The 24,353-nt window shown below is 39.3% G+C and overlaps 2 protein-coding genes and 1 pseudogene across 13 annotated transcripts; all 3 read left to right on the top strand.

Moving 5' to 3' along the window:
• Positions 1–2,147, top strand: LOC136245163 (uncharacterized; annotated as a pseudogene).
• Positions 2,148–17,131: 14,984 nt separating this feature from the next.
• LOC136245162 (uncharacterized) lies at positions 17,132–22,019 on the top strand. Its single transcript, XM_066036666.1, has 5 exons — positions 17,132–17,288; positions 17,333–17,861; positions 17,912–18,044; positions 21,842–21,939; positions 21,988–22,019. The coding sequence occupies exons 1-5, from the start codon at positions 17,160–17,162 to the stop codon at positions 22,017–22,019; spliced, it is 921 nt and encodes a 306-aa protein (XP_065892738.1). The 5' UTR covers positions 17,132–17,159.
• Positions 22,020–22,223: 204 nt separating this feature from the next.
• On the top strand, positions 22,224–24,353 carry LOC136245382 (accumulation-associated protein-like). Of its 12 annotated transcripts, XM_066036890.1 has the most exons (11): positions 22,226–22,481; positions 22,515–22,721; positions 22,771–22,842; positions 22,892–22,963; positions 23,140–23,211; positions 23,263–23,334; positions 23,384–23,455; positions 23,510–23,581; positions 23,630–23,692; positions 23,745–24,055; positions 24,249–24,353. In XM_066036890.1, exons 2-11 carry the CDS (start codon positions 22,700–22,702, stop codon positions 24,333–24,335), a joined length of 915 nt encoding a protein of 304 aa, XP_065892962.1. In that variant the 5' UTR covers positions 22,226–22,481; positions 22,515–22,699; the 3' UTR covers positions 24,336–24,353. The 12 variants fall into 12 exon arrangements, with proteins under 12 accessions (XP_065892968.1, XP_065892962.1, XP_065892961.1 ...); XM_066036896.1 differs by having other exon boundaries at positions 22,224–22,721; positions 24,159–24,296; XM_066036889.1 differs by having other exon boundaries at positions 22,226–22,721.

Here is a 24,353-nt window from a genome sequence, read left to right as displayed (position 1 = left end):
ATGGCAGGTGGACGAAGAAAGGCTAAAAGAAACAAGAGGAAATGCCAAAGAAATGGCACTACACGACAAGCAATCAGTCATTTTTCACCGCCTAAAAAGAGAAGAAAACAGTATACACTGGAGCAAATGCAGCGAGCCATGGAATTGGCAGCATTTGGCTTGATGTCCGTTTGTGAAGCAGCAGGGCGTAACAATGTTCCTTCCACCACATTGCACGATAGAGTTAGCGGACGTGTCGTGTGAACCCCAGACCAGTCAGGTACTTGAATCCAGTGGAGGAGAACACTTTGGCAACGTTCTTGAAACACTGTTCTGAGGTAGGCTATGGGAAGACTAGAAAGGAAGTATTGGCTATTGCAGAAGGGGTTGCACGTGATAAGAATATATTACGAGGCACCAAAATCAGCCAGGGATGGTGGAGGAATTTCATAGAAAGGCAGGGAGATTTATCTTTGAGGAGAGGAGATAACACAGCTCATAGTAGGATGGATGCAGTTAATGCAGAAACAATGCAGCATTATTTCAATTTGCTTAAAGATGTCCTTGACAAGAATGGATTGATGAATGCACCACACCAGATTTATAATGTTGATGAAAGTGGTGTTCCCCTGGACCCGAAAGCACTGAATGTGGTGGCTAAGAAAGGCAGTAAGAAGGTACGAGTGAGGTCAACAGGAAGGAAGGGGCAAGTAACAGTGGTAGCCTGTGGCAATGCTGCTGGTCAAGTGATTCCGCCGATGATCATTTTTGATGCAAAAAAGCTGTCATGCATGGACAAGAGGTGAAGTCCCAGGAACAAGTTATGGACTGAGTGATAAGGGTTGGATTACTACTGAATTATTCCAAAGCTGGCTGACTGAACATTTTTTGAAACATGCTGTTGCAGCACGCCCACTTATTCTCTTGCTGGATGGGCATAGCACACACTATCAGTATGAGCTGATCCAGAGTGCTTGTGAAAGAGATGTTATAATTCTATGTCTTCCTCCTCATACTACACATGATGCCCAGCCTCTAGATTGTAGTGTGTTTTCACCATTGAAGTCGCATAGGAGAAGTATATGCCACCAATTTATTCAGCAGACTCCAGGAATGGTTATCACCAAATTTAATTTCAATGGTCTTTTTTCAAAGGCATGGCTAAATGCAGTAACACCAGCTAATTTGATTGCTGGTTTTAGAAAGTGTGGGGTGTATCCTTTTAATGCTTCTGCGATTGTAGTAAATGATGGCAACTTAGCCAACTCACTCACCACCCGCCAGTCAGTTGAGATGCCCACTTCCTGCCACTCAGTAGAGCTACCTGCTTCTCAGCAATCAGTCGAGCTGCCCACTTCACACCAATCAAACTCCCTGAGCACAGTCATAGTTGGTTTTGATAACCCTGCAATGCCAAGTTCTACAACTAAAGTTGATAACGGGTTACCATTGGCTGCTTATTTTGAAGATGTGTCTATGTTGGAGCCAATGTTTGAGTTTTGTTAGCTTATAAATTAATTGTTTTGACTGTACTTTGCAGGTGTGTATGATGACAATTGTGATGATGCAAGTGAAACTATTCTGGACAATCCATTCACTCTGAAACAAGAAAAACATTTTCAGAGGCGATACAGGGAAGGTTTCAACCTTTCCATTGATCCGGACTATATCCAGTGGCTGAAGGCTAATCACCCTGAGTCAAGTTTGCTTGATGGTCAAGCAGGTGTAGCCCATTCCAGTAATATAACCTGTGATACAACACACACATCAGAAGGTGATATAAAAGACATGTTGTTCAACAATAGTTTATCTATTATTTATGCATGATGCTTATAGATTTAAATGGAACCTCACAGCAAGTAACCAGTTCTGGTAATGCTACCGATGCTACTCAGCCAGCACTAATCAGTAGCAGTTCTACAGTTTCTCCACTGTCACAATATCTTGTGCATCCTACTATCAATGAGCAGGCTAATGTAGCTAAAAAGTCTCTTCCCAAAGCCCGACTGCTTACTAGTGAAACTTGCTTAGCCCAACTACGGAAAAAGGAGGAGGATAAAAAGAAAGCAGCTGAGGAGAAGGAAAGGAAGAAACGTGAAAGAGAAGAGAAGAGGAAAGCAAGATTGCAAATGCTGGAAGAAAAAAGAAGAAACGAGAAGAAAGCTTAAGAAGAAAGGCTGAAGACAAGCAGAAGAAAACAGATGAAAAGGCTAAGAAAGCTGGTAGTTCTAGAAGTGTGACTCGTAATTGTAGCAAAAAACGGCCACCAACAACTGATGATGAAGTACCTGCTTCAAAACGAACCCTGTATCAGATCAACCACCAGTTGTAGAAGAAGGGAGTAATAACCAGGACTTGGAAACACAATCTTCAACTGTAGCAGATGGTTCAAAAGCTGATGAAGACACCCTGAGATTAGCCGACAATAACGAAGCTATCGACCCTAACACTTGCTGTATGTGCTTTGTAACTTATGAAGAAGACGTGCTGGCCGGAGATGGAACAGTCTGGATACCTTGCCCATGTGGAAGATGGCTGCATGAAGATTGTGCAGAGAAATGTGTCGTGGACAAAGACCACAGGGAGCGTTATTGTCCTATTTGTATTGACATTTTATCTGTGCACGCATAGTGTTATTTGTAAATATATAGCTAACTCACGTGCACACGTTTGTATCACAATCATATTTGAACTACATTATCATGATACTTCCGGTTATCACATAGTTATAACATGAAAACTGTAGAGATTGCACTCCAATCAGTGTGGTAGTAAAGGTGTGCATTGTTCGATAATTCATCTATGGAAAATCTATGCATGTTCGATAATTGGTAACGCTGTTTGATAATCGGTAGTTCACGTCATTTGAAAATGCGTTCATAAAACGGAAAGTAAACGGAGTTGAATGCTGAAGTTTTACAGAGACTCTCGTTGAGAACAGTGATAACTCCTGGTGAAAATTGCAAGTTAAAATGACATTCCAGGTGGGTTTTACAGATGACAGTAAGAACCGTGTTCGATAATCGGTCGCTTACGCTATATAAATTGAGTTTATCACTGTTCCAACTGTCTAGTGCTACAAATGATCATTCATCATATACGGCTGAAACTTTAGCTATCCACTCTTTTGTTACTGTAGATAACCAGAGGTTGGACGTGCTTTAAACACCAGGGTAGATTCTATAGTCAAATCACTCTCATATTAATCTTTAATTATATATACTGTTTTTCCTTATAAAAGCTACATTCAAATAAACACCAGGTCTTAAATAAAGGCCAAGGGGCACGATCCGTGTATTTTCCTTCAATTTAAAAATCTATTTAAAAATCTTTATAGTAAAGTAAAAGGTAATAGGCGCTTCGCGCGTGAAGCGCCTATTACCTTTCACTTTTGGTCATTAGGATTATGGAAATTGGAATTAGCGAATTCCATTCAAGTTCCTAGTGCCTATTGTTCATGCAGTTGACGATGCCCCTACCTTCAATGCGCTCAACGGAATGTTGACAAGGTAAGAAGCTGTTGTCAGTTATTACTTTTGTATGGCAGTTTATTGTTCGCGAGTGTCACGGAGCTGTTTTTTTTCTAAATAATGCCCCATATCAATAGGTTATAGAAAAACTGCTGCTGTGTTAACCGCTACGGCGCTTTATTATCTGGGTAATGGCAAGGGTTGCTGACGTTAATCGCTACTCTGGTGTGTAATGGGCTTCGAAAAGGGGCCTATTTGTTTGGCCACTTCTGTCCATTGGACGACAGATTGGTTCAACCCAGAAGTCAGTTGAGGACTTACTCGTGCTACTCAGTGCTTCAGCTGGGGTCAAATGTGAACATATCTAATACTTTATATCCTACCGAGGTATAGTTTCATGTGGCCAGACCGCTTTTTTTCTCTTTGTCATTGGGTAGGGAGAAAAAAAGGGTCTAGAACAGTTTGAATCCCACACTCGTCTTGACACTACCCATCTAATTGGGTAGTGTTACCCAAAGAAATGTGATGCATATTCAAACAAGCATATTTAACTGCCTGGGAACCCTTAGGCCTTGCATAATGCTTAGCTAGATCTGCAGCAACTTTGATGTCCATTTAGTCTCCACGCTCATGCTGTTAACAAATATTACGCGCTTGTAAATTCAGACAAGAGCAGCTATTATTTGAAGATGCATCACGTTTCTTTGGTTAATACTACCCAATTAAACAGGTAATGTCAAGGCGAGTGTGGAATTCGAACTGTTCCAGACCCTTTCTTTTCTCCCTACCTAATGATAAGGAGAAAAAGCGGCCTGGCCATGTGAGACTAACCAAGGTAATTGAAACTGAATGACTGCCGCCGTATGCTGGTGAGCAGTGGCTAGTGAAAGAGAGGCTATTCTATTTGTAGTCTGGTTGCTTAAAAAGGCAAGAATTTGGTACTGTACCTTGTATCCGGTACCTCAAAAGTATAATTATAATATGGTGCAGCTACCCAACAGTCTACGTATGTGGGAATATTAATGATGGCCTGTCATGGAAAAATCGGCCGGTTGTGTGACCTACCATACAAGCTAGTGATGATCTTCTATCAACTGTTTCATCAAACACCTCGTAAAGACCTGATATTGTTATCTGTATCCCTTGATTTCTGAACACCACATAAACCAGTAAAATAAGACTGAGTAATTAAAGCTGCTATACTTGCATGACTGTTTATAGATTGACCATTATGAAGCTGGAAATTAGTGTGCCCACTATCAGCCTTATATAAATCCATATACCCCATAAACCTTTCAGTTACCCTATATAGAATTCTCTTTTATCCCATGCAGGTAAACTGCTAACTAATATATATGACAAGCTTGAATAATTTGTTTTTGCTCCTCCCTGCTTCTGAGGTACATTACTTGAATATGTATAGTATTAGTATGCAGAAACAATGGCTAGTTCATAGCAGTCTATATATGTATATATATATATATGAAACCGTGCTATACAATTGGCAGTTACCAGCTGTATAGCTAGTATAGGCTTATTCTATTGTGTTCCAATTACTCATTTTGCATATTTGTGTAAGGGTTAGATAGGTGACTGCTATATTCAAGTATTGACTGTTCTATTAGAATATCTTGATTTTTCACCGCAACCATTGAGTCGAGGTGCACAAAAAATATCAGTTTTATATACGACTAATAAAAAATTCTCGTAAGCCACCAAAGCTATAGCATCAAATTCATGTAAGCTGTGTTCAGTGTAATTAAGTAAAGTGCTCCAACTAAATTTGGTCAAATTTGTATTCAACCCAACCCGACCAGTTTCGGTCAGGGCAGACCAATTTTGGATGCCAAACATGGTCCAGCCTAACCAAATTAGTTCAACTAAAATTGGTCCGGTCAGACCGATTTTTGTCTCGAAGCAATTTAGGCATTACAGGCTGAAAGCACATGACCTGTTTACCATGCACCAGTGTTGTTATACATTCTTCAGTGTTCAGGGCTGAGGGAACTTAAATGTCTATAAAGCAAAAAAATCAAGCCCCACTTTGCAGCTCTCTCTACCTAGACTCGGTTACTGTACTATTCTGTTAGGCTTATATTTTGTAATATTACATAAATGCAGAGTTATGAATCACTTTACAGTGGTCCCTTGATTATCTGAACTCATTGGGCCCGGGTGTGTTCAGATAATCGAAAAGTTTGGATAATAGAAACCCATTCATTTGTATACAGAACTCCATTCAAATACTGTAATAGAACACAACATATACATTCGACAAAATACTCTAATAGAACAGCCAATCTCCCAGTTCGGATATCCGAAAGTTCGGTTAATTGGTGGCCGGATAATTGAGGGACACACTCGCTGTATTTGTAATTTACGGATTGCTGGTAATTCGGTGCTATTCGCTGCTAAGGATGCGTATTTTAACTAACTGCTTTCAACACAGAAATATCTCTATCGTACATGTATATATATATTTTTGAAAGTTCTTTCAACCTTCATTTTCATTTGCATAAGTATGGCACACCCACTTTCAAGGCAACAAGATATGCATTACCTGGGAGCCTACGATGCCTAATACAGTATTTTCAGCTGTGTAGAATGACTAAAAAGTCCATAGGGAAAGCCATTTGCAAAGTCTGTGGAGAGTTGCTACTTTTAACTCTGAAAAACCACGAAAGCTTACCTGTGCAGAAATTTAATACAGGTTTTGTATTAAACTTCCACACAGGAGTAGCAACTCAGTGAATGGCTTTCCCAACGCTGAGTTGCTACTATTAATCAAACCAGCCTTTATTCGTTATGTGCAGGCTGGTTTAATTAATTATATGCTGCTTTCATTATAACTAATGGTTTTCAATACATGTTGATACTGTGTTGTGTTGAAAGTAGCTGACTATTCTGTTATAGTTCACTCTCTATTAGAGTATCTTGATGATTGTGGTCCAGCATTTGCCATGCCTACCAGACTATCTCTTATCTCTCTGCCCTGTACCTAGTAATTTCAATGTTTTGCTATGCAATTAGTGTCAATACAAAATATCGTGATTATCACAACCATTGCTAAGCAACCACATTATTGCTATGCTGTAGGGCATTTGTAACTATGGTAACACTAATTTTCCAGTCATCTCGAATAGATTCAATCCACACTATTTTAGCTAATCAAATCAGTATTACAGATTTACAGGGAACTTGACCAACAGATGTAATACTAATTCTATTGGCTAATCGCTTGGCATTATTTCAAAATAATACGTCAAGGTGCTATTGGGAGTATTATATGGTAACACATTTGCTTGTTGGATTAAGTGTTATTTGCTGCAGTTGACTGGACAATAATTGCTAGGAATCGTTTGCTAAGATAATTTTCATTTTGGATAGTTAGCAATGGTTGCTTGTAATCAGATGGCAGGCTGTGGTATTCAGGATAAATAATTCTCGCATTGTAACAGGAAAGAGATAGTGCTCAGCTTCACCTTGGACTGTTTTACCCCTTCCTGTTTACAATGCTCACACTATTTATCCCAAATACCACGGTCTGTCATCCTATTGCATATACCCATTCCTACCTGGATAGTAGATCTAGAATTGTTATGCCATATACTTTGACTTGAGATAAATCACAGGTCTAATTATGGCATAGAAGGCAAGCGATAATGCAAGTTTTGATGTGTGAGATCGTAATCAAAGCTAGTCATGACTAAGCCCTGTAAAAGTGCCTAACACAGTAAAATGTCACGAAACAGACAACAAAAGTAGTGTTTAGCAATTCAACCTTGCATTCTTTCCATAGGCAAAAAAATGTGTTTTACTTTTAAACAGTCACTGCCAAAAGTTAACACAATCTCAGCTATTATGTGACATAAATTTGTACATAATGAAAAAGGTGTACTTAATGCAATTACAAAAGAATTGCAGAGCCCGTGAACATGTGTGGGTCGGATTAAATAGGTGAGCATATATATATAGATATGATAAGGCCACCATTAGTTGATAGCTTGTTTCCCATCAGTAAACAGTCTAAAATCCCATGTGGGCATGCGGTTATTATTCATTATTTCATTATGAGAATACAATTTAAATTTGTACATACAAACATAGCACAATGTATAAATCAGTCTTAAAATTTAAAAATGTATATATAGTAGAGCGGCATAGCCGAGATATTGTGCACTTTTTGAAGAAAGTATGAAATTTTGTACATAGTTTCAACAGATTATGAAGAGTTATTTTGGATATGGAGCCATCGTAGATTTGACCTTTGGTGACCTTTATGATCACATTTGTGTACAAAATATTGTATTTCTACAATTACAGTACATAAATTTTAATCAAAACTACCTTAATGGGATACCAAATGCAAGCTCTTGCTTTAAGAAATACACTGGTGCTTGAATTAAGCTCATACCTTATTCTGTTCTCAAGTTATTAACAATTTAAACATTTGATTAAAATTTTTATCAAATATACATGAAATTAAGTATGTCTGTATTTCTCATTCCCCAGAGCAGGAGCAGAGTAGAGTGCACTTTAAAACAGCCTTGACACATTTGCACCTTGCAGTGCACCCTTTCTTGCATGCACAGCGTATTAGTTCATGACAACATTGTGGGAGTGTGGTCCATAGTGGATGCCACCCTGTAGCATCCTTCCACCACCCCCATTCTGCTGGACTAAGGAGTTCCGGAATCTGAATTACTGCCATACTCCAGCAATGTGCTTGGTAGCTTGCCCTCTTAATGTGTTGCTTGAGTGCTGCTTGTGTTGGTGGTATGTTCTCCAGGCTTCTTGACTTCTGTGTAAATAACTGTTTCCTGGGATCATTGACTGTTAGAAGATCACTGGTCTGATCATACAGTAGCATTACAAATCGCTCCAATAATGACAAGGACAAGTCACTAATGTTTTCTTCCATGAGCATGAGGTCTTCAAATGCTTCAGTGACATCAGGAAATACTTTCCACACACTCCAGGCTGTCTTTTTCCCTCGTCCTCCAAATGCTGAAACTGTGTCACATCCAAAGTTTTGCACATCACTGGATCCAATCCCCTGACAATTTCATGAATTGGCATATACCTGAAATGTAATTTAATACCAAATGCTAACCACAGCTCATCCGAATTAATCTGACTAAACATAGCAATTGCCAGGATTACAACATCTGTATCTACTGTACGTATGCACAATCTTCTGTATCCTTTCTGCACAGCATCTCTTGCATGCAGTAGAAGACGTGTATCTGCTTCTTTGTGTGAGCAGGGGGAAAGTTCTGTCACATCAGCATCAATTTTGTGCTCAGAAAAAATCTTCCCATTAGTTGCATAGATCACCTTTCCCTCATCAGTTGTAACACTTGCAATTTGTTGTGACAAAAAGTTGTAATAATTCTGCTTTGTTCTCGTTCACCCGAAGAAAGTCTCTCCAGTTTTTAGGGAGATGAGTGGTAGAAGCTACTCTTCTTCGAATTCCTTTGCCTCTCTTTGGTCTGGTTACATCTTTTAAAATATTTACAATGTATTTATCCCAAACAACATCCACTCTCTGGGCTGTTGACAGCTGTTGAAATACATAAGGCAAAAACACTTTGTCAGCATATTCTTGAAAGGTTTTCACTGTTCCAGGATTCAGCATCTGTACAACGGCAGCACCATCAAATAATTTAGCATCCACAACAGGTGCATTTGTCATAGCTGCTGAAAATTAATTTGCATACTTGTCATGTGGCCACAACATGACATGACAAGCAAATTTGTTTACTTGATACTTAACTTATTTATGTGATAGCTATAACAAGAGTCTTCCTTTCTACTAGTTATGAACTAGGTAAAAGTGAAGCAGCTTCCTATAAGGGCTGCTTTATCTACAATACAAATATATGAAACGTAGATATATTCTTACATCCCTGTTGTATATAATAATTTTACACTGAGTCAGGTAATTTTAACTTTAATCAGTTATAACTTTCAACCAAATTATGGTATGAACTTGATTCAAGTACCAGTGTATTCCTTAAAGCAAGAGCTTTCATTTGGCATCCCATTTAGGTAGTTTAGATTTAATGTATGTAGTTTAATTGCAGAAATACAATGTTTTGCACACAAAAATGATTGTAAAGGTCACCAAAGGTCAAATCTGCATTGGCTCCATATCTTAAAAAACTCTTTATGATCTGTAGAAACTATGTGCAAAGTTTCATACTTTCTTCAAAAAGTGCACAATTTGCTCATTTTTGCTAGCTATGCTGCTCTACTAATAGGTAAGCTACTTCTTATTAACATGTTTGGAAATGTTGGCTTATACTGCTATAATTCACACATTGTGAGGGTATTACATCTTCTACAACTTCAATAATCATCTGTGGTACTGTTAGAGTACTACATTTGACAGCCACACAATCACTCTCATACATATTCTCATAACAATAGGTCACCGACACGTGACTTATTATGAAATAATTAAAGTTTGATGTGGCTTCTTAAAAGTGATACGGGCGGGGACAGGAAACAAGCTATCAACTAATGGTGGCATAATGTGGTTAGCTAATGCATACATTGGTCAAAAATGAAAAAAAAAGAAATTTAATTTTGGAAAACCGATCCAAGTAGTCTTCCATCCAAGTATTGTATATGCGGAAAATTTGGCGGTGATTTTAATTTGGTGGTTTGGCGATTTTCGACTAGATCACCAAACTAAAATGATGCCAAACCACATCGATCCACTAAGGTCGTCATACTGATGATGTACTGTTTTCTAGCATTCGCCAAATTAAAATGACGCCAGCAGCTATAACGATGGCAAACGCCAATATTTTAGCTCGCCAATATTTCCACTTCTACGGTATACACAGTAATGGCCTGACCACATCTTAAACTGTTATTTGTGACAGCCAACATGATTGCATTCACATTTCCTCAGTTCTATTCCAGGGGCGGATCAAGGGTTTGGCAAAGGGGAAGGGGGTACCAGGGTAGTAAATATAAGGCTGGGGTGTTGTTGTGCTAAAGGTATTTTACATGTTTTAGTACTAAAACTTTTGATGCAGAGCAATTTTATGCACTATATATCTAAATCATAGCTTTGTAAGTGTTCTGCAATGATTAGCCTCAAGGATCAGTGACAATTATGATATTTTAGCTGTGAGCCTAAAGTAATTTGTCATAATACAGAAGTACATAAAAAGAACCATGTACATCTTTCGTTTTCAGTTAAAAGTTTTCATACTCACCTGCAGCAATAACTGTGGAGGTCATGCGGTGACTGTTCTATTAGAGTATTTGCTTGACGGCTCTATTAGAGTATCTCGATCTCCCCCTCCCGATCCTCCACTGTATGCAGCCACAAAACATACATGGTAAGTACTTTCTAGACATGAGTTAGCTATGAATGCAGTACTTGACTACCTATGGATACTCCTGCAGTGTCACATGTAATGTGACACTGCAATGAGATAACTTGTTTCTCATCAACCACCCACATCAAAATTTTCTTAAGCACATGCACACTCATTATCGCAGATACAGACTACTAGCGAGAGTTTTTTTTTCATTTCTGTGATGGTTCCAATACTTCTGCAGCATTAATAACCACTGAGGTACCATCAGTGAGTGCTATTTATTAGAATTGTTAGCATTAGTACCCTCACCTATTGTACGAGCAAGGTCATCGTGTCTACGAGTCATAGTAACTATAGCGTTGCTTTTACCACAAGCCAGCAGCAGCTCTTTTAGATACAGTGGATAACCACGCTTCACCTCGTATTTCATTGCTGCAAGTGAAGATTCAAACTGTAAGTGAATTATATAAGCACTCTCAAAACTACTTTGTTCACAATCACTGTCACTTCGTGCCTCACTTAGAAATAAACGCCTGGGCCTGAATAAACACCTGTCCCGTTTAAACACCGGGTCCAAACTGTTTGAAGGAAATAAACGTCTCGGCTTCTATACGGACATATACAGTACCTTGTTGTAAGTAAGTTAATTTTATGTAAGTAGTCTCACCACCACTTTAGCCATTAATATTATGGCCTATAGTGCATACTAAGAAATAAATACCTGGGCCTGAATAGACACGTGCCAGGTTCGTGTAAATATTGACTCCTAAATAACTTGTAAAAAATTATATCCTAGCTTCTATCTTGATAAGTAGGGTGTTCCAACTTGTACTGGTGATTTCTTTGTTGTGCTATTGTAGGCCATGATCTGATATGCATACGTGGATCAAGGCAGGATGTGGATATTGATGCTGTATGTACAGAAGTGGTCCTCTGCACCTACATAGGACTTCCAAGTAGGTTAACTTAATTATTGTGCTCATATTAGTGTTACACTGATAATTGGATCGGTTATTGGAAAAACCATATATCGGTAGTATTTTTATATTGGTATCGGATCAGCTCCATGCAGAAAATGCAGCAGATACAGATATCTGCATTTGCTTGAAAATACATGTGTAATGTGTACCAAGCGACATTTATAAGTGCATGGAGTTCCATTTTGTGCTTTACGATATTGTTATTACTGCTAGAATGTACTTTTGGCTATTGTTTTAGCACTACTGCCAGCAAAGTTGGAGATTTACAACCAAATTTCTAGTGACATATGGGCATCCGTGCTATATCAGATCGGCTATGTTTATCGGGTTGAAACTATTACCAAGTATTGGTTATGGGAATATCGGCAAGATGTCATATCAGCACAACACTAGCTTATACGTAGACTATGGCTGAGTAATGTTATCATTTCAGCAATATATCGTGATATGTGAAAGTATTGATATTGTGATATTTTGTTATTGACTATCATGATACCATGCTGCTATCATTGAAAAAAAACCATTTGTTATGTAGTACCGTATAGAAATTTAGAATGACTGACTTTATGCATGCTAGCTGCTCTATGTTAGCTGCTAACCATTGCTATACAGTGCCTGAAATTACAGTTACAAAATGTCCCGACAAAGCGTCAGAACAAATCCATGGTCAAAAATTGTCTGATGTCTTACTGTAATTTCAGTCTCTGCTATATCCCTGTCGCATTACTGTACAAGGGTGAGGAGTGTATAAGCAATGTAGTGCAAGTTGTGAAAACCCTTTGTTTTTTTGCTTATTCCACTGCTCGTATTAAAGTAGTGGACTGCAGGCTCTCTGAAGGCCCTTAACCAGTGAGACTCATTAAATCTTCTGATACTAGAGGCACCTTTATTGACTTCATGATTAAATGCACACGTGATACCTGGCGGAAATGGCAGAGAACTAAACGCAAAATTAGACAAGACTATTACACGGCAGCAGCTGCAATAAACTTCAGTGGTCGTGTTATACACGTGTCAGGTCAGCATAAATGTTGAATACTTCATAATCTATTTACACTATGCATGTGCTTGTATTCGTGGCCATGAGGGCACGTGATGTCTCGAATATATTGGAATATAAGACGTTGTCTATGACAGGAGACCAAGAATGTTTACCCTCCCAAGATCACTTTTGCAACATGGGTCAGATGTGTGGAGAAGTGCAGTGAGCTACTGAGAAAGATTGAAGTTATGATGCTGTCCAGAAGTGAGATAAGCTAGTTCTATTAATATTACAGTAGGTTTATAGTGTCTATAAGCAGCTGTGTGTAGGTTTCAGCTAGTTAGTGCACACAGAGGTCACTTAATGTTACTGCCTAAAGGCAAATTTTGTGTGCATGCATCATTTTTGTCCAAAAACTGGATGTGGGGGGGGAGGGGGGGACCAAACTAACTTCCCTCTGTACTTCACTTCGAACTTCCTCTAGAGAATCCTGGTTATGCCCCTGCACTAAACAAGTGTTTTATTCTAAGATACATTTATAAGATGATTTGACCATTCAGTTTTCCATTTCCAATGTCCATTTCCACTGTTTCTAATTGCCCTTACTGGAGCCTAACTTTCTGTGCTACCTAAGTAGTATTCTAATAAATTAGTGCATGTGCAACCGTTGTGATGTATAAGGAAGGGCAGTATCAGTTGTTATAGCTTGATAATGGTATCTCCAGTATTATAAGAGTTACAAAAAAGCATTATTGTTTGCGAGCTATTTTCAACAAACTTGGAAAGTCTAGTCCATGAGTCCAGTCCACAAAGTACATTTGGCGCCTGGCTCCATGGTCTGACATAGATGGTCATTTCTTGTCCTATAATAGATACCCTTACACAGAGCTGTTCATCATTTTTGCTATGGTGAATGTGCAATTTGAAGCCATTTTTAGGTAGACTGAACTGTATACACTTTTGAACAAAATAAAAGGCTAATAGTATAGGTGTGCTGTGATCCAGGGCGTGGCACTATTAAAAATCACATGTACATTATAAGACACTATTTTACCATTTTTGAGGCAAAAAAAGAACAAAACAAAGCAGAAAAACAACAACAACAAAACATGCAATCTGCTAGGAAATTTTTATAAGCCAATATGAAGAAATCTTAGAATATTGTTGGTATAACAGGTAAAAGTACACAACATGGTTGTGCGATGGCGTCCGCTTTAGAATGATTTTGTAATAGAATGCTGCATATCTTTTCCCTTAACCTTTTCTGAAAAATGTAATGAAATCCAAAGCCCTAGTAAAGTTTTTACTGGACTATGTGTTACATCACAACATGTATATATGATATGTGCTGTTCTATGCATTGTACCCTATTTTAAAGCACTTTGTGTGAAAAGATCAAAGCTAGGAAAAAAAGTGCTGTTTTTTCCTACAGCACTGCATCAAAGTGGTTTGAGTTTGCAAAATAAATCCTCTAAACAAGATGACCAGCAAGTGCTTTAAAAGTACCACCACACTTGTGCGATATGGACAAAATAACAGTCAGGCTTGATCTCAAGCCTATTACAGCATTCAGCTTTGCCTCGTGCTGTATTGGTCTCTAGTCGACACCTCTGGTGTTGTTAGTAATAGTTGTAACATGGGCATGAGGGCTTTGCCTGATATGTATGCCCAACAGCCGGAGGCCACAGGCCGAGGGCATACATATCAGGCAAAGCCCGAATTGCCCCGTGTTACAACTAATATGTAACAATTTCAGGCTAATAGACTGCAGCAGAATATGAGTGCAGCTACTGGATACTTTATATGAAGAATTCGATTATGGGTCAGCAGTTGATACGTTCTGGTTATGTTTAGTTATGGTGAACGGAGAAATCCTAGAGTTATTTCGAAGAATTTGGTTACACGAGTTTAATGTTTTAATCAGTGCAATTGAAGTGTTTATGGAATAGTTGCACGGTTTACTAAGCACCTAGATGGGTAAGCTTGCTTGTAGAGTGGTTACTTCGTGTAGAGTGGTAGTTTTGTAATGGGGGTGAGTCCGTATACAAAAACGTGCAGAAACGCTTGATGAACACCAGCTCTCACCTTAGCCCAACTTTTTTTCAACTTGCAGGATAGCGAGGACAACGAAACGCTTCATTCAGTCTGAGTGGTTTTCATGGCCAAATCCAACTCTTGCATACTAATCACGTGAGTACTAACTAATCCCCACAATCGATTTGGGCACCCGTGACTATATAGCAGCTGCCCAGTTGTAGCCTGGTGTAGCCGGCTACATTTCAGTCGTTTGCCTTACGAACAGGACATACATACGAAATGTAGCCCAGGCGGCTCCTTTGATCTGAGGTGTGAAAGTGATACATTAATCCATATTGCATTCACAGTAGTGTTTAACTATTATGTATTGTACTAATTGGATTGATACTTTACAGTGACCAGCACTGAAGGTCTGACAGCTAGCAAGAGGTCTTGACTACAGGTGTGCGATATGATTACTGGGGAAAGTTAAACCTTTGTATGTATATTCAAATCTATTATCACTTACAAATGTACATGTCATCTCTGTGCATTAATATAATGTTTGCATTATTAAGAAAATGTTTCTGTGGATTAGTGTGTTGCCATGACTGGTGGTTATTATTTATTAGTGGATTATGACATTGACTACACCTGTTGTTATAGTCTATGGGTATTCATACATTGATGACAAGGAGAATTCTTAATTGTACTGTATATACAAGAGGGTCCATGCATTCTTCTATATGAGTCGCACCATACATGACCATACATAATTTTGCTTCTTCAATATAAAGTTTGTATCCTTGTCATCAGTTTGCAACCATATTACCTTATACCAGTGTATCCAGTTATATATTCTGTGCTGCATGGATACCCTTTATTGCTGCTGATCGATACTACTTTTATTCAATATTTCTTTCCCAGAAGTGATATATACATGTGATCTGCACTTCAGTTGTTAATGAGTAATCACATGAAGTGATTCATTGTAATCAATTATGAGCAAGTATATCCAAGGATTCATTAACCTTTTTTTACTAACCTTTATAAGGTGCAAAATTGTATAAAGCAAGAATTTGCACTGTTTATTTACACTGTTTGTGCTACCGAAATTAGGCAAGTGCATGTGTAGACTATTTCAAGGGAAGTCAAAGTAATATCACAGGTCATAATTCTGTGATCACAAAGCTAGTAACTATACTTATGCATTTGTGACAGCAACTTTGTGTGGACAATAATATAGTAGAGTGTTCAAAGAGTATTTATTATTCTCTAAGCCAAACTGGCCTATCTTTGACATACATTGGTTGACCAGTAGAATAATGTCACTGGACCAGTTGCTTCACTGTATTCGTCACAGAACTGAATTATAGTGCTGAGAACAATAGAGCAAAAGCTGTAGGGTGTGTAGATTATTGTGTTCTCATTGTACAAATCTGTGGTAAAACAACCATGTAAATTTACCATCTCTGAAAAGCTCACTTAATCATCTCATTACAGCTAGTGATCATGAACCCAAGTCCTTGATAATAGGCACTCACAGGCTGACTTGAATTGTGTTAGGCAATCAACCCTCGTGGCTTGTAGCTCCACCACCCCATTACGGATCAAGTGAAATAGGTTTCTAAGTTAAATTAAAGCCTTGTGAAAATACACTGTACCCTGTGCTACATGCCACTGCTACATGCATGGCCAATGGAAGTGCCTCAATGCTTGATCCTCCCATCCTCCCCTTCCGAAACAGGGTTTTAAGAGAGCAGATAGAGCTCCACAATTATTCTAGAGGTGATGTCACAAAATAGGCTATAAAGCTAATTATTAGTTTCTCATCCCCGCCTGCAGCGCCATTTTCCTTAACGCATCAAAACTTTTTTACTCCACTGGTGGCTAAGTGCAGCCGTTCAGCACCTTATAGGTTGGTACCTAGCTAGAGCAGCATTAGAAAATCAAATTCTGAGCCAATTTAGCTAGCTAATTCAGCTATCCAGCCAATATAATAAATAAAAATCTGCCCGCCTGGCGCCCGCACTACTATTTTGTTACTTGGAGGATGAGAAACTACTTAACAATTAACTTTATATGCACAATTATAGTCGCAGTACACACAAGGATGTGGTGTGGTGGCGGAATTTTTTTTACATATTACCTAGACTCTATTGCATGCATTCTATGAGACAAGGGATGATTGTGTGCCATTTTTAAGTTGTGACGTAAGACGCATTGTGGAATTTTTGACTGATGTAACCAATTCAATTGGCCAATGCAAATGCTCCATAAGCGCTCGCGCGCGTGCCACTAAGTGATTTGTTTATTTTATAAAAATGATTTTGTGCAAGTGTACTCACATAGACTGAGCTTTCACTAGCTGGTTGCACTGTTTAGAACCCTGATGTCTGTGCACGACAATTCCATCAGCAGGCCTGCCAGGTCAGTGCGGATAACCCTGCAGAGGAATGGGAAATCAGTGGAAGCCTACAGACAACAGATTACTACTGAAAACTTGCGAAAGCTGTTTCAGGTTTGTGATGTCAATATAGCTCAGTAGTTACATGCACTTTGCAGGTGCAACCAACAGACACATGGCTGAGGCAGGACTACCCGGATGGTATCAGTGGAGCTGTCTACCTTCCAGACGAATCTGGCCAGTTTGATCTGAGCGACTTGACCCTCCACTGCACGCTAATAGTGGTAGGCGTGACAATAAGTGCAGGGTTTGCAAGAAGTGATTCCTCCTCTACACCACAACGCGCCTCGGCCTCGTTGATTCAAGGAGCTACAACCTCAGCTACAGCGATTAGCAATTCCTCGGTGTCTGCTGTGACTACTCCACCACCTCCTTTTTTCAGATCAGTTGTGGCCTCCAAGAAAATCCTCTGCAGTGCCACAATTAAGATCATGCAGGCACGATTGCGTTTCAAAAAGAACAGGCCAGATTTTCAGTGTTTTAATCAGCTGCATGTACAAATCACCGAGTCGACAGCTACTGTCAAGGCTATATCCGAAGCAGTGCAGAACCAGCTGGGGTTGAACTACACTGTGACCATTGTAACTACCGAAGGGTTTGAAATTCTAGATTCCCCAGCTACTAGAGGTATGAATAAACTGCAACTTTAACGTAAGTACCTTCAGCTATAAATATAGGTATGGCATTCTGGAAATCCCCAAGACGACGGCTGTATGCAGTCAGTTCAACTGACATGCAATGTTCTTCACGATCAGAGACTAATGACAGCTCAGATGATGACCACATGGTACCGGCCAGAAAAAAAAGGATGTGCAGCAGTTGACAACTGAAGTACAATCAGTAAAAGAGACCTTGGCTGATATAATATATTAACTAGGCATTCCATCACAGCAGGGTGGAGGCAATTGCTGAATGAGCATTTCAAGTGCCAAATTTGCCAAGAGATTATGAGACCACCCATAATTGTTTCTACTTGTTGCTGTACAATACTGGGGTGCCAGGAGTGTGTTCAAAGGTGGTATGCTGGTTCTGAAGCTAAGGCTTGTCCTGTTTGTCGGGCGAAGAGCAAGACAACTCCACATAATACTTCGTGGTCTGAATGATTTGGTTGAAAGAATAAGAGCACTTAATCAAGATGACATTTAACTTGTGAACTGTTTTGGTATACTATGTACAGCTGTAATGCTTTGCTAATGATTTTTAAACTGTTGTATTTGTTTAACCAAAACTTTTAGTATTCCATTCTCATATATCATGCATAAAATGACATTGTGTGTGTGTGTGTGTGTGTGTGTGTGTGTGTGTGTGTGTGTGTGTGTGTGTGTGTGTGTGTGTGTGTGTGTGTGTGTGTGTGTGTGTGTGTGTGTGTGTGTGTGTACAGATTGCACACAGTTACATGGGGACAGAAATTTTTTCCAATATATATAGGGGCTGGTTATTGTGCTTGTGCATGCTGTTATAACTGATTCTAAGCTGATGGGCAATCACCCTGTAGTGGCTGTTGTATACACAGTAGCTACAGTTCTATCGGCAGGTTTCAATAATTGCAAGCTCTAATATAATGTGCACACAAGCATCAAGCAGAAGGAAGTTTGGTGGATGCTTCACCACCCTGATCAATGATAGTGCAACAGCCAGTACTCATACTCTATTCTTGTGATATACTCTCGATACTCTTGACTGATATTATCTGTTGATACTCTTGACTGCCATGCATGGAAGCTTTAACTCATGGTCACTTTCCAGGATACCATGCACTTGTGATTGTACATGGGTCATTCCATGTCAAATCAACAAGGAATTTAGGGTCACCTCTTGGATTTTGATGAAAATTGGTGTGTTTGTAGTACCTATGGGTCTTATCACCCATACCAACTTTTAGCCCCATATATTACATCGTTTCTGATTTATGGCCACAAATATTTTGAATATTTCATTAAAAAGTGGTACATCTTGACTTACAAAATTGACTATAAAATATGAAGAGTTAGGGTTCATCCATAATTTTTCAACATTTTCACAAGCGTACAGAGAGTACTTTTTTTACTTGACCCCTCCCTCCTATCCAAAAGCGTACTATAAAAATGTTGATGTCACTCTGTATACAGTATAATCGGTGTAATTTTTGGTTCCTCTGATTAGTCTGAACGTACGAACATTGGACGGAGTCTTGTCTACACTACTTGACTGCATAGCTATCCTCAGAAGTAATCGTTCGTCAGTGATACCACTTTTAACATGGTTCATGTGACTGGGATCTTTATGCCACAAAATCAATTCATTCGCAATGCAACGCACTGCTGTAGCTGAAGGCGATGGCAAGTCAAATCTTCCATCACTCAAAACAGAGTTTACAGCATTCAACAGCAACACTAGAAACGATACAGTAATCACTACTAAACGCTACAACGATCTTACCACTAGAGGTAGTAGTAGTATCAGCAGCAGTACATCGTTTCGCGTTCAAATCCGCTCCATCAACTACTGGCAACACATGCGGAACAGCTGGACAGGTGTTCGACATAATCTACAAACAGGACATATTTAGGTAATTATACAATTATTAGTGTAATTGTTTAATTATAGCGTAATTGTAGAAATGATATTTGAAAATTTATCAGACGTGGAGTGAATGTGTTAAATGGTGTGGAATGCGGCCGTTTCCAATCCCGTACCTGGGGTTAGTATATCTATGCTTTGGCTGTGTTCATCGTATTAACTTCAAATAAAGCTCAGAGTGCTCACTATTTAGAGGCGAATAATTTGATATACAAGATCACGGGATGCGGTTTTAAAAAACTTAAATGGCGGACTGTTTTTATTACTTGTGTCACGAAGAAATCGATCGCGTGTAGGTGTTTGAAACTCACCTTAGTGCTTTTAAGACATTGATTCTACACTTTGGTAAGTTAGATAGTGTTGTTTATTATTGTCAGGCGAGTCTTTTAGCATAATTTTTATACAATTGAGCATTTTAGGGGCTTTGTCAATGCTATAAACTTATTACATTTTATTAAAACACTAAATGCACAATAATCATAAAACGTGTGGGCTTTCAGGGTAGACTATGCACACAATTCTTGGTCCTTAAAGGCAGGGGCGGATCCAGGGGGGGGGGGCTTTGGGGGCTGAAGCCCCCCCCCCCTTCATATTTAGGCTTTACTTGATCAATATGCTGAGTATTATAATGAAATTTTGTCTTAATTATATGATCAAAAATAATACAAATACTCATAAAACCACCTTATAAACATCTTTCCAAGGTATTATCAGTGGATTTATGCTAAAATTTATGCAACAAGGACCCGAATCAGCATTGGAGGTTTACAAGATCGAGATACTCTAATAGAGCAGTCAGCTAACTACTCTAATAGAACATTCCCTGGAAACATGTAGTTGGTTCTGTTATGGAATTTTTCCAAATCTGCCTGCACCTATACATGCATGAAATGAATTGGTCTGTTTAAAGGGCTTCATTCATCTACTTGTGTATGACAATACTTAATTCAGGTTCACAATTTCCATTGAAAATGCTCTCAGATTCAATCTTGTATTGTTCAAATTTCAGAATTTTCCACTTTCAACATTATTATTCTAACATGCATCTATTCAGTGTTGTGCAATTGTGAGAGGGGTGCATCATGTACTTGGTTGTCTGTACCTACCCAAACCTTTCCATTTGCTTCAGAGAGCCATACCTATAATCTAAAGGCAGTATATAAAATATCTACAGGCAGAAAATATTATGAATTTTATGTGGAAATGTCTCCAAATTGCAGTGTTTTAGCATCTAGTTTTCAAAATTTTCCTGGGGGGGGGGGGGGGGCATGCCCCCAGACCCCCCCAGTTCCAGCATGTGAAGTGTGCTTCGCTACCTCTACCCAAGAGATTAGTACCCTGAGTTACCCCCCCCCCCCCCCTTTTATAAATCCTAGATCTGCCCCTGAAAGGGTTAATAATGTAAAATTTAGGTTGCTAGGGGCAATGGTAGAATTTTTCATTATTATGAAATTTGTCTATTTAGTTCATACTCAATTCCGTGCTGCTATCTGTGTCCATCTGGTAGTGCATACGCTTCTTTGGTTGTGACTATATAAGGAAAGTGCATTTATTAGTTGCTATTGTACTAGGGACCTGTAAGAAGACTCAAAGCCTTTTTGTGGCAGGGAGTCAGAAACACGTTACTAAGACTCTGTCAAATGCAGAAAATATAAATCTCAGACCAGTTAGTGTATGACCCTCTTATCCAAAACTCGGTTTACTTCCAAAATTTTTATTTTCTCAACATTATCTACAGTGTCTGCTGTGGCAAATTTAGTTTAGGTATGGGCTTGTATCCTAGCTTAACTTAACCAATTAAGAGTCCATAATAAAAAAATTTTGGACTCCTGCTTAAAAAAATAATGGCTTACAATTTTTCATTGTTAACAGCCCCACAAGTGCCTTATTGGCATGCAGCAGTACAGTACCTTAGGGGTAGGATTAGGGTTCGAAACAGGGTTTCCAGTACCATCAATCCCATCCGAGGCAGTTTGGCTTCCTGTATGTTCATTAGAAGTGTTAAGGTTAGCATGTAATGTGTTAGTACCTTGTTGTTGTTGTTGTAGAGCATGTGCTTCACTAATTGTTGATTGTTTTGCAGGTCCTTCAGATGGTGAGGTCAAGTCAACAGGTGGGGTAGGAATGGCAGGCAACACTCTTCCAGGTGAGTCCTTGTTGGCTGGCTGTGTGTTTAACAATCTGTTCACTGCAGTTGGTTCTAAGAAATTGGAAAAGATTGGTTGACTCTGGGGCAGATTGGGTTTAGGTTAGGGTTATTGTTAGAGTTTTGGTTGTCATCTGGCCTTTCAGCTACCTTGGCCTTCTTGCTTACATCATCTTCACACTCCACAGCAAAACTCACTAATAGTTACGAGTTGACACAATTTCCATACTTGAAACCTGCCATTTCTCGAGATGAGTTAGACGTACGGAACATTGGATACGCCAATCGTATAAGAATCTGTAACTATTACGGTTTGACACGATAATAAAATGGCCGAAACGACTTTGTCTTCACAAAGCCTAGGAGTCAAGCGAAATAGAAAGCGACAGTTTTGTGATCACTGCCACAAAGAAGTGTCCAAGTCTACGTATTATCGGCACAAGTTGCATACAGAAGACTCGGATCTCAAGGAGGACGCAAGTAGGGAACTTCTGGAATTCCCCGAAAATGGAAATGAAGAGGACTTTGTTGAGATATCTAACGTGAGTTATGTGTGAGCGTGAAATTGGTTGTAGAAAGAAAATTGGAGAGGGATGACACGAAATAAGCGCCATCAAAGAAAATTTATACAACTTGAGTTGTTTGAACCGCTAAAACAGCCAGCTGTACAGTCCAACCAGCTCGGCAACTGGCTAGTCCTAGAGAGTGGAATCAGAAATCCCAGTGGTCAATTCTTCGAGCATTTTGATTAATTAACACAATGACCCATTACAATACTCGAGGTAAGAAGTCAGCACACATAATTTCTACATATCACTACTTCATATACAGGTATGGATGCCAACCGTGGCACACCTCAGGGTTCAGGTTGGACCATTCAATCACGAACTCCACAAGGCCGAGGTAAGAAGTCAGTACACGTAATTTCTACATATCACTACTTCATATACAGGTATGGATGCCAACCGTGGCACACCTCAGGGTTCAGGTCGGACCATTCAATCACAGACTCCACAAGGCCGAGGTAAGAAGTCAGCACACATGATTTCTACATATCACTACTTCATGTACAGGTATGGATGCCAACCGTGGCACACCTCAGGATCCAGGTCGGACCATTCAATCACGGACTCCACAAGGCTGAGGTAAGCAGTCAGCACACATAATTTCTGCATAATATTATCACTACTTCATATACAGGTATGGATGCCAACCGTGGCACACCTCAGGATCCAGGTCGGACCAGTCAATCACGGACTCCACAAGGCCGAGGTAAGAAGTCAGCACACATAATTTCTACGCAATATTATCACTAACATCTAGGTATGGATGCCAACCGTGGCACACCTCAGGGACCAGATCACAGCTTTCAATCACAGACTCCACAAGGCCGAGGTAAGAAGTCAGCACATGTAATTTCTACATATCACTACTTTATATACAGGTATGGATGCCAACTGTGGCACACCTCAGGATCCAGGTCAGACCATTCAATCACGGACTCCACAAGGCCGAGGTAAGAAATCAGCACACATAATTTCTACACAATATTATCACTACTTATATCTAGGTATGGATGCCAACCGTGGCACACCTCAGGGACCAGATCACAGCTTTCAATCACAGACTCCACAAAGCCGAGGTGAGAAGTCGCAGACGTAATTTCTGCATATCACTACTTCTCCAATAGATATGGATGCCAACCGTGGCACACCTCGAAGATTAGAGCAACGAATTACTTCAAGGACTCGAGGTGAGAAGGCAACAGGCCAAATTTGTTCTGTGTGTTACTTGGATACCACTAGGTGTGGATAATAGGAACAGTCATTTGGTTGGATTCTATGCGAGATCTAGACAAGAGCAGCATAGTGAACCTGTGACCTCAGCAATTGAGGGGAAACTTGACCAGATGGCTGCTATGATGCAAAGTCAGCAGGAAGCACTATCAAAGTTTGTCATGGACAATCAGGCATTGAGGATGACTGTAGAAGTATTAAAAGAAGTTGGGTCAATGAGAGAAGAGATAGCAAACTTACAGTCTGCCGATCAGGAAGGTACCACACCAGACGAAGCACTTGCTAGCTCTAATGATGAACGTCTCGATACCAATTTGAGTGTAAGTACTACAGTATTCATTAACAGTTAATATTAGAGAAGCTTTTATGTAAGTGCTTAAGTATTAGTTGCAGCATCTTACTTGATTGCATCGCCATGTGCAGGTGGATTAATAAACTTTCATTTGTTTATTTACCTTGTGTTGGATTGATACTTCTGCAACCGTTATCATGGCTAGCTGATCATATTTGTAGGGAGATGTTAAGAAGCTATATGAAGAATTCGATGCTGATTTTGATTTAGAAGAAAGGTACAAAATAGCAAATGACAACAAATATTGATGTAATTAAACCAGGCGC

Source organism: Dysidea avara, chromosome 15, assembly GCF_963678975.1.
Source record: "Dysidea avara chromosome 15, odDysAvar1.4, whole genome shotgun sequence".
NCBI lineage: Eukaryota > Metazoa > Porifera > Demospongiae > Dictyoceratida > Dysideidae > Dysidea > Dysidea avara.
This window is presented reverse-complemented; position numbering and strand designations above follow the sequence as displayed.

Coding starts and splice junctions, on each gene's coding strand:
- LOC136245162 (XM_066036666.1), top strand. CDS start 17,160: ATGTCTGTGCACGACAATTCCATCAGCAGGCCTGCCAGGTCAGTGCGG. Junction 17,289..17,332: donor ACTTGCGAAAGCTGTTTCAG/GTTTGTGATGTC, acceptor TGCACTTTGCAG/GTGCAACCAACAGACACATG. Junction 21,940..21,987: donor GGCAGGCAACACTCTTCCAG/GTGAGTCCTTGT, acceptor TGTTCACTGCAG/TTGGTTCTAAGAAATTGGAA.
- LOC136245382 (XM_066036890.1), top strand. CDS start 22,700: ATGACCCATTACAATACTCGAG. Junction 23,456..23,509: donor ACGGACTCCACAAGGCCGAG/GTAAGAAATCAG, acceptor ACTTATATCTAG/GTATGGATGCCAACCGTGGC. Junction 24,056..24,248: donor GTCTCGATACCAATTTGAGT/GTAAGTACTACA, acceptor TCATATTTGTAG/GGAGATGTTAAGAAGCTATA.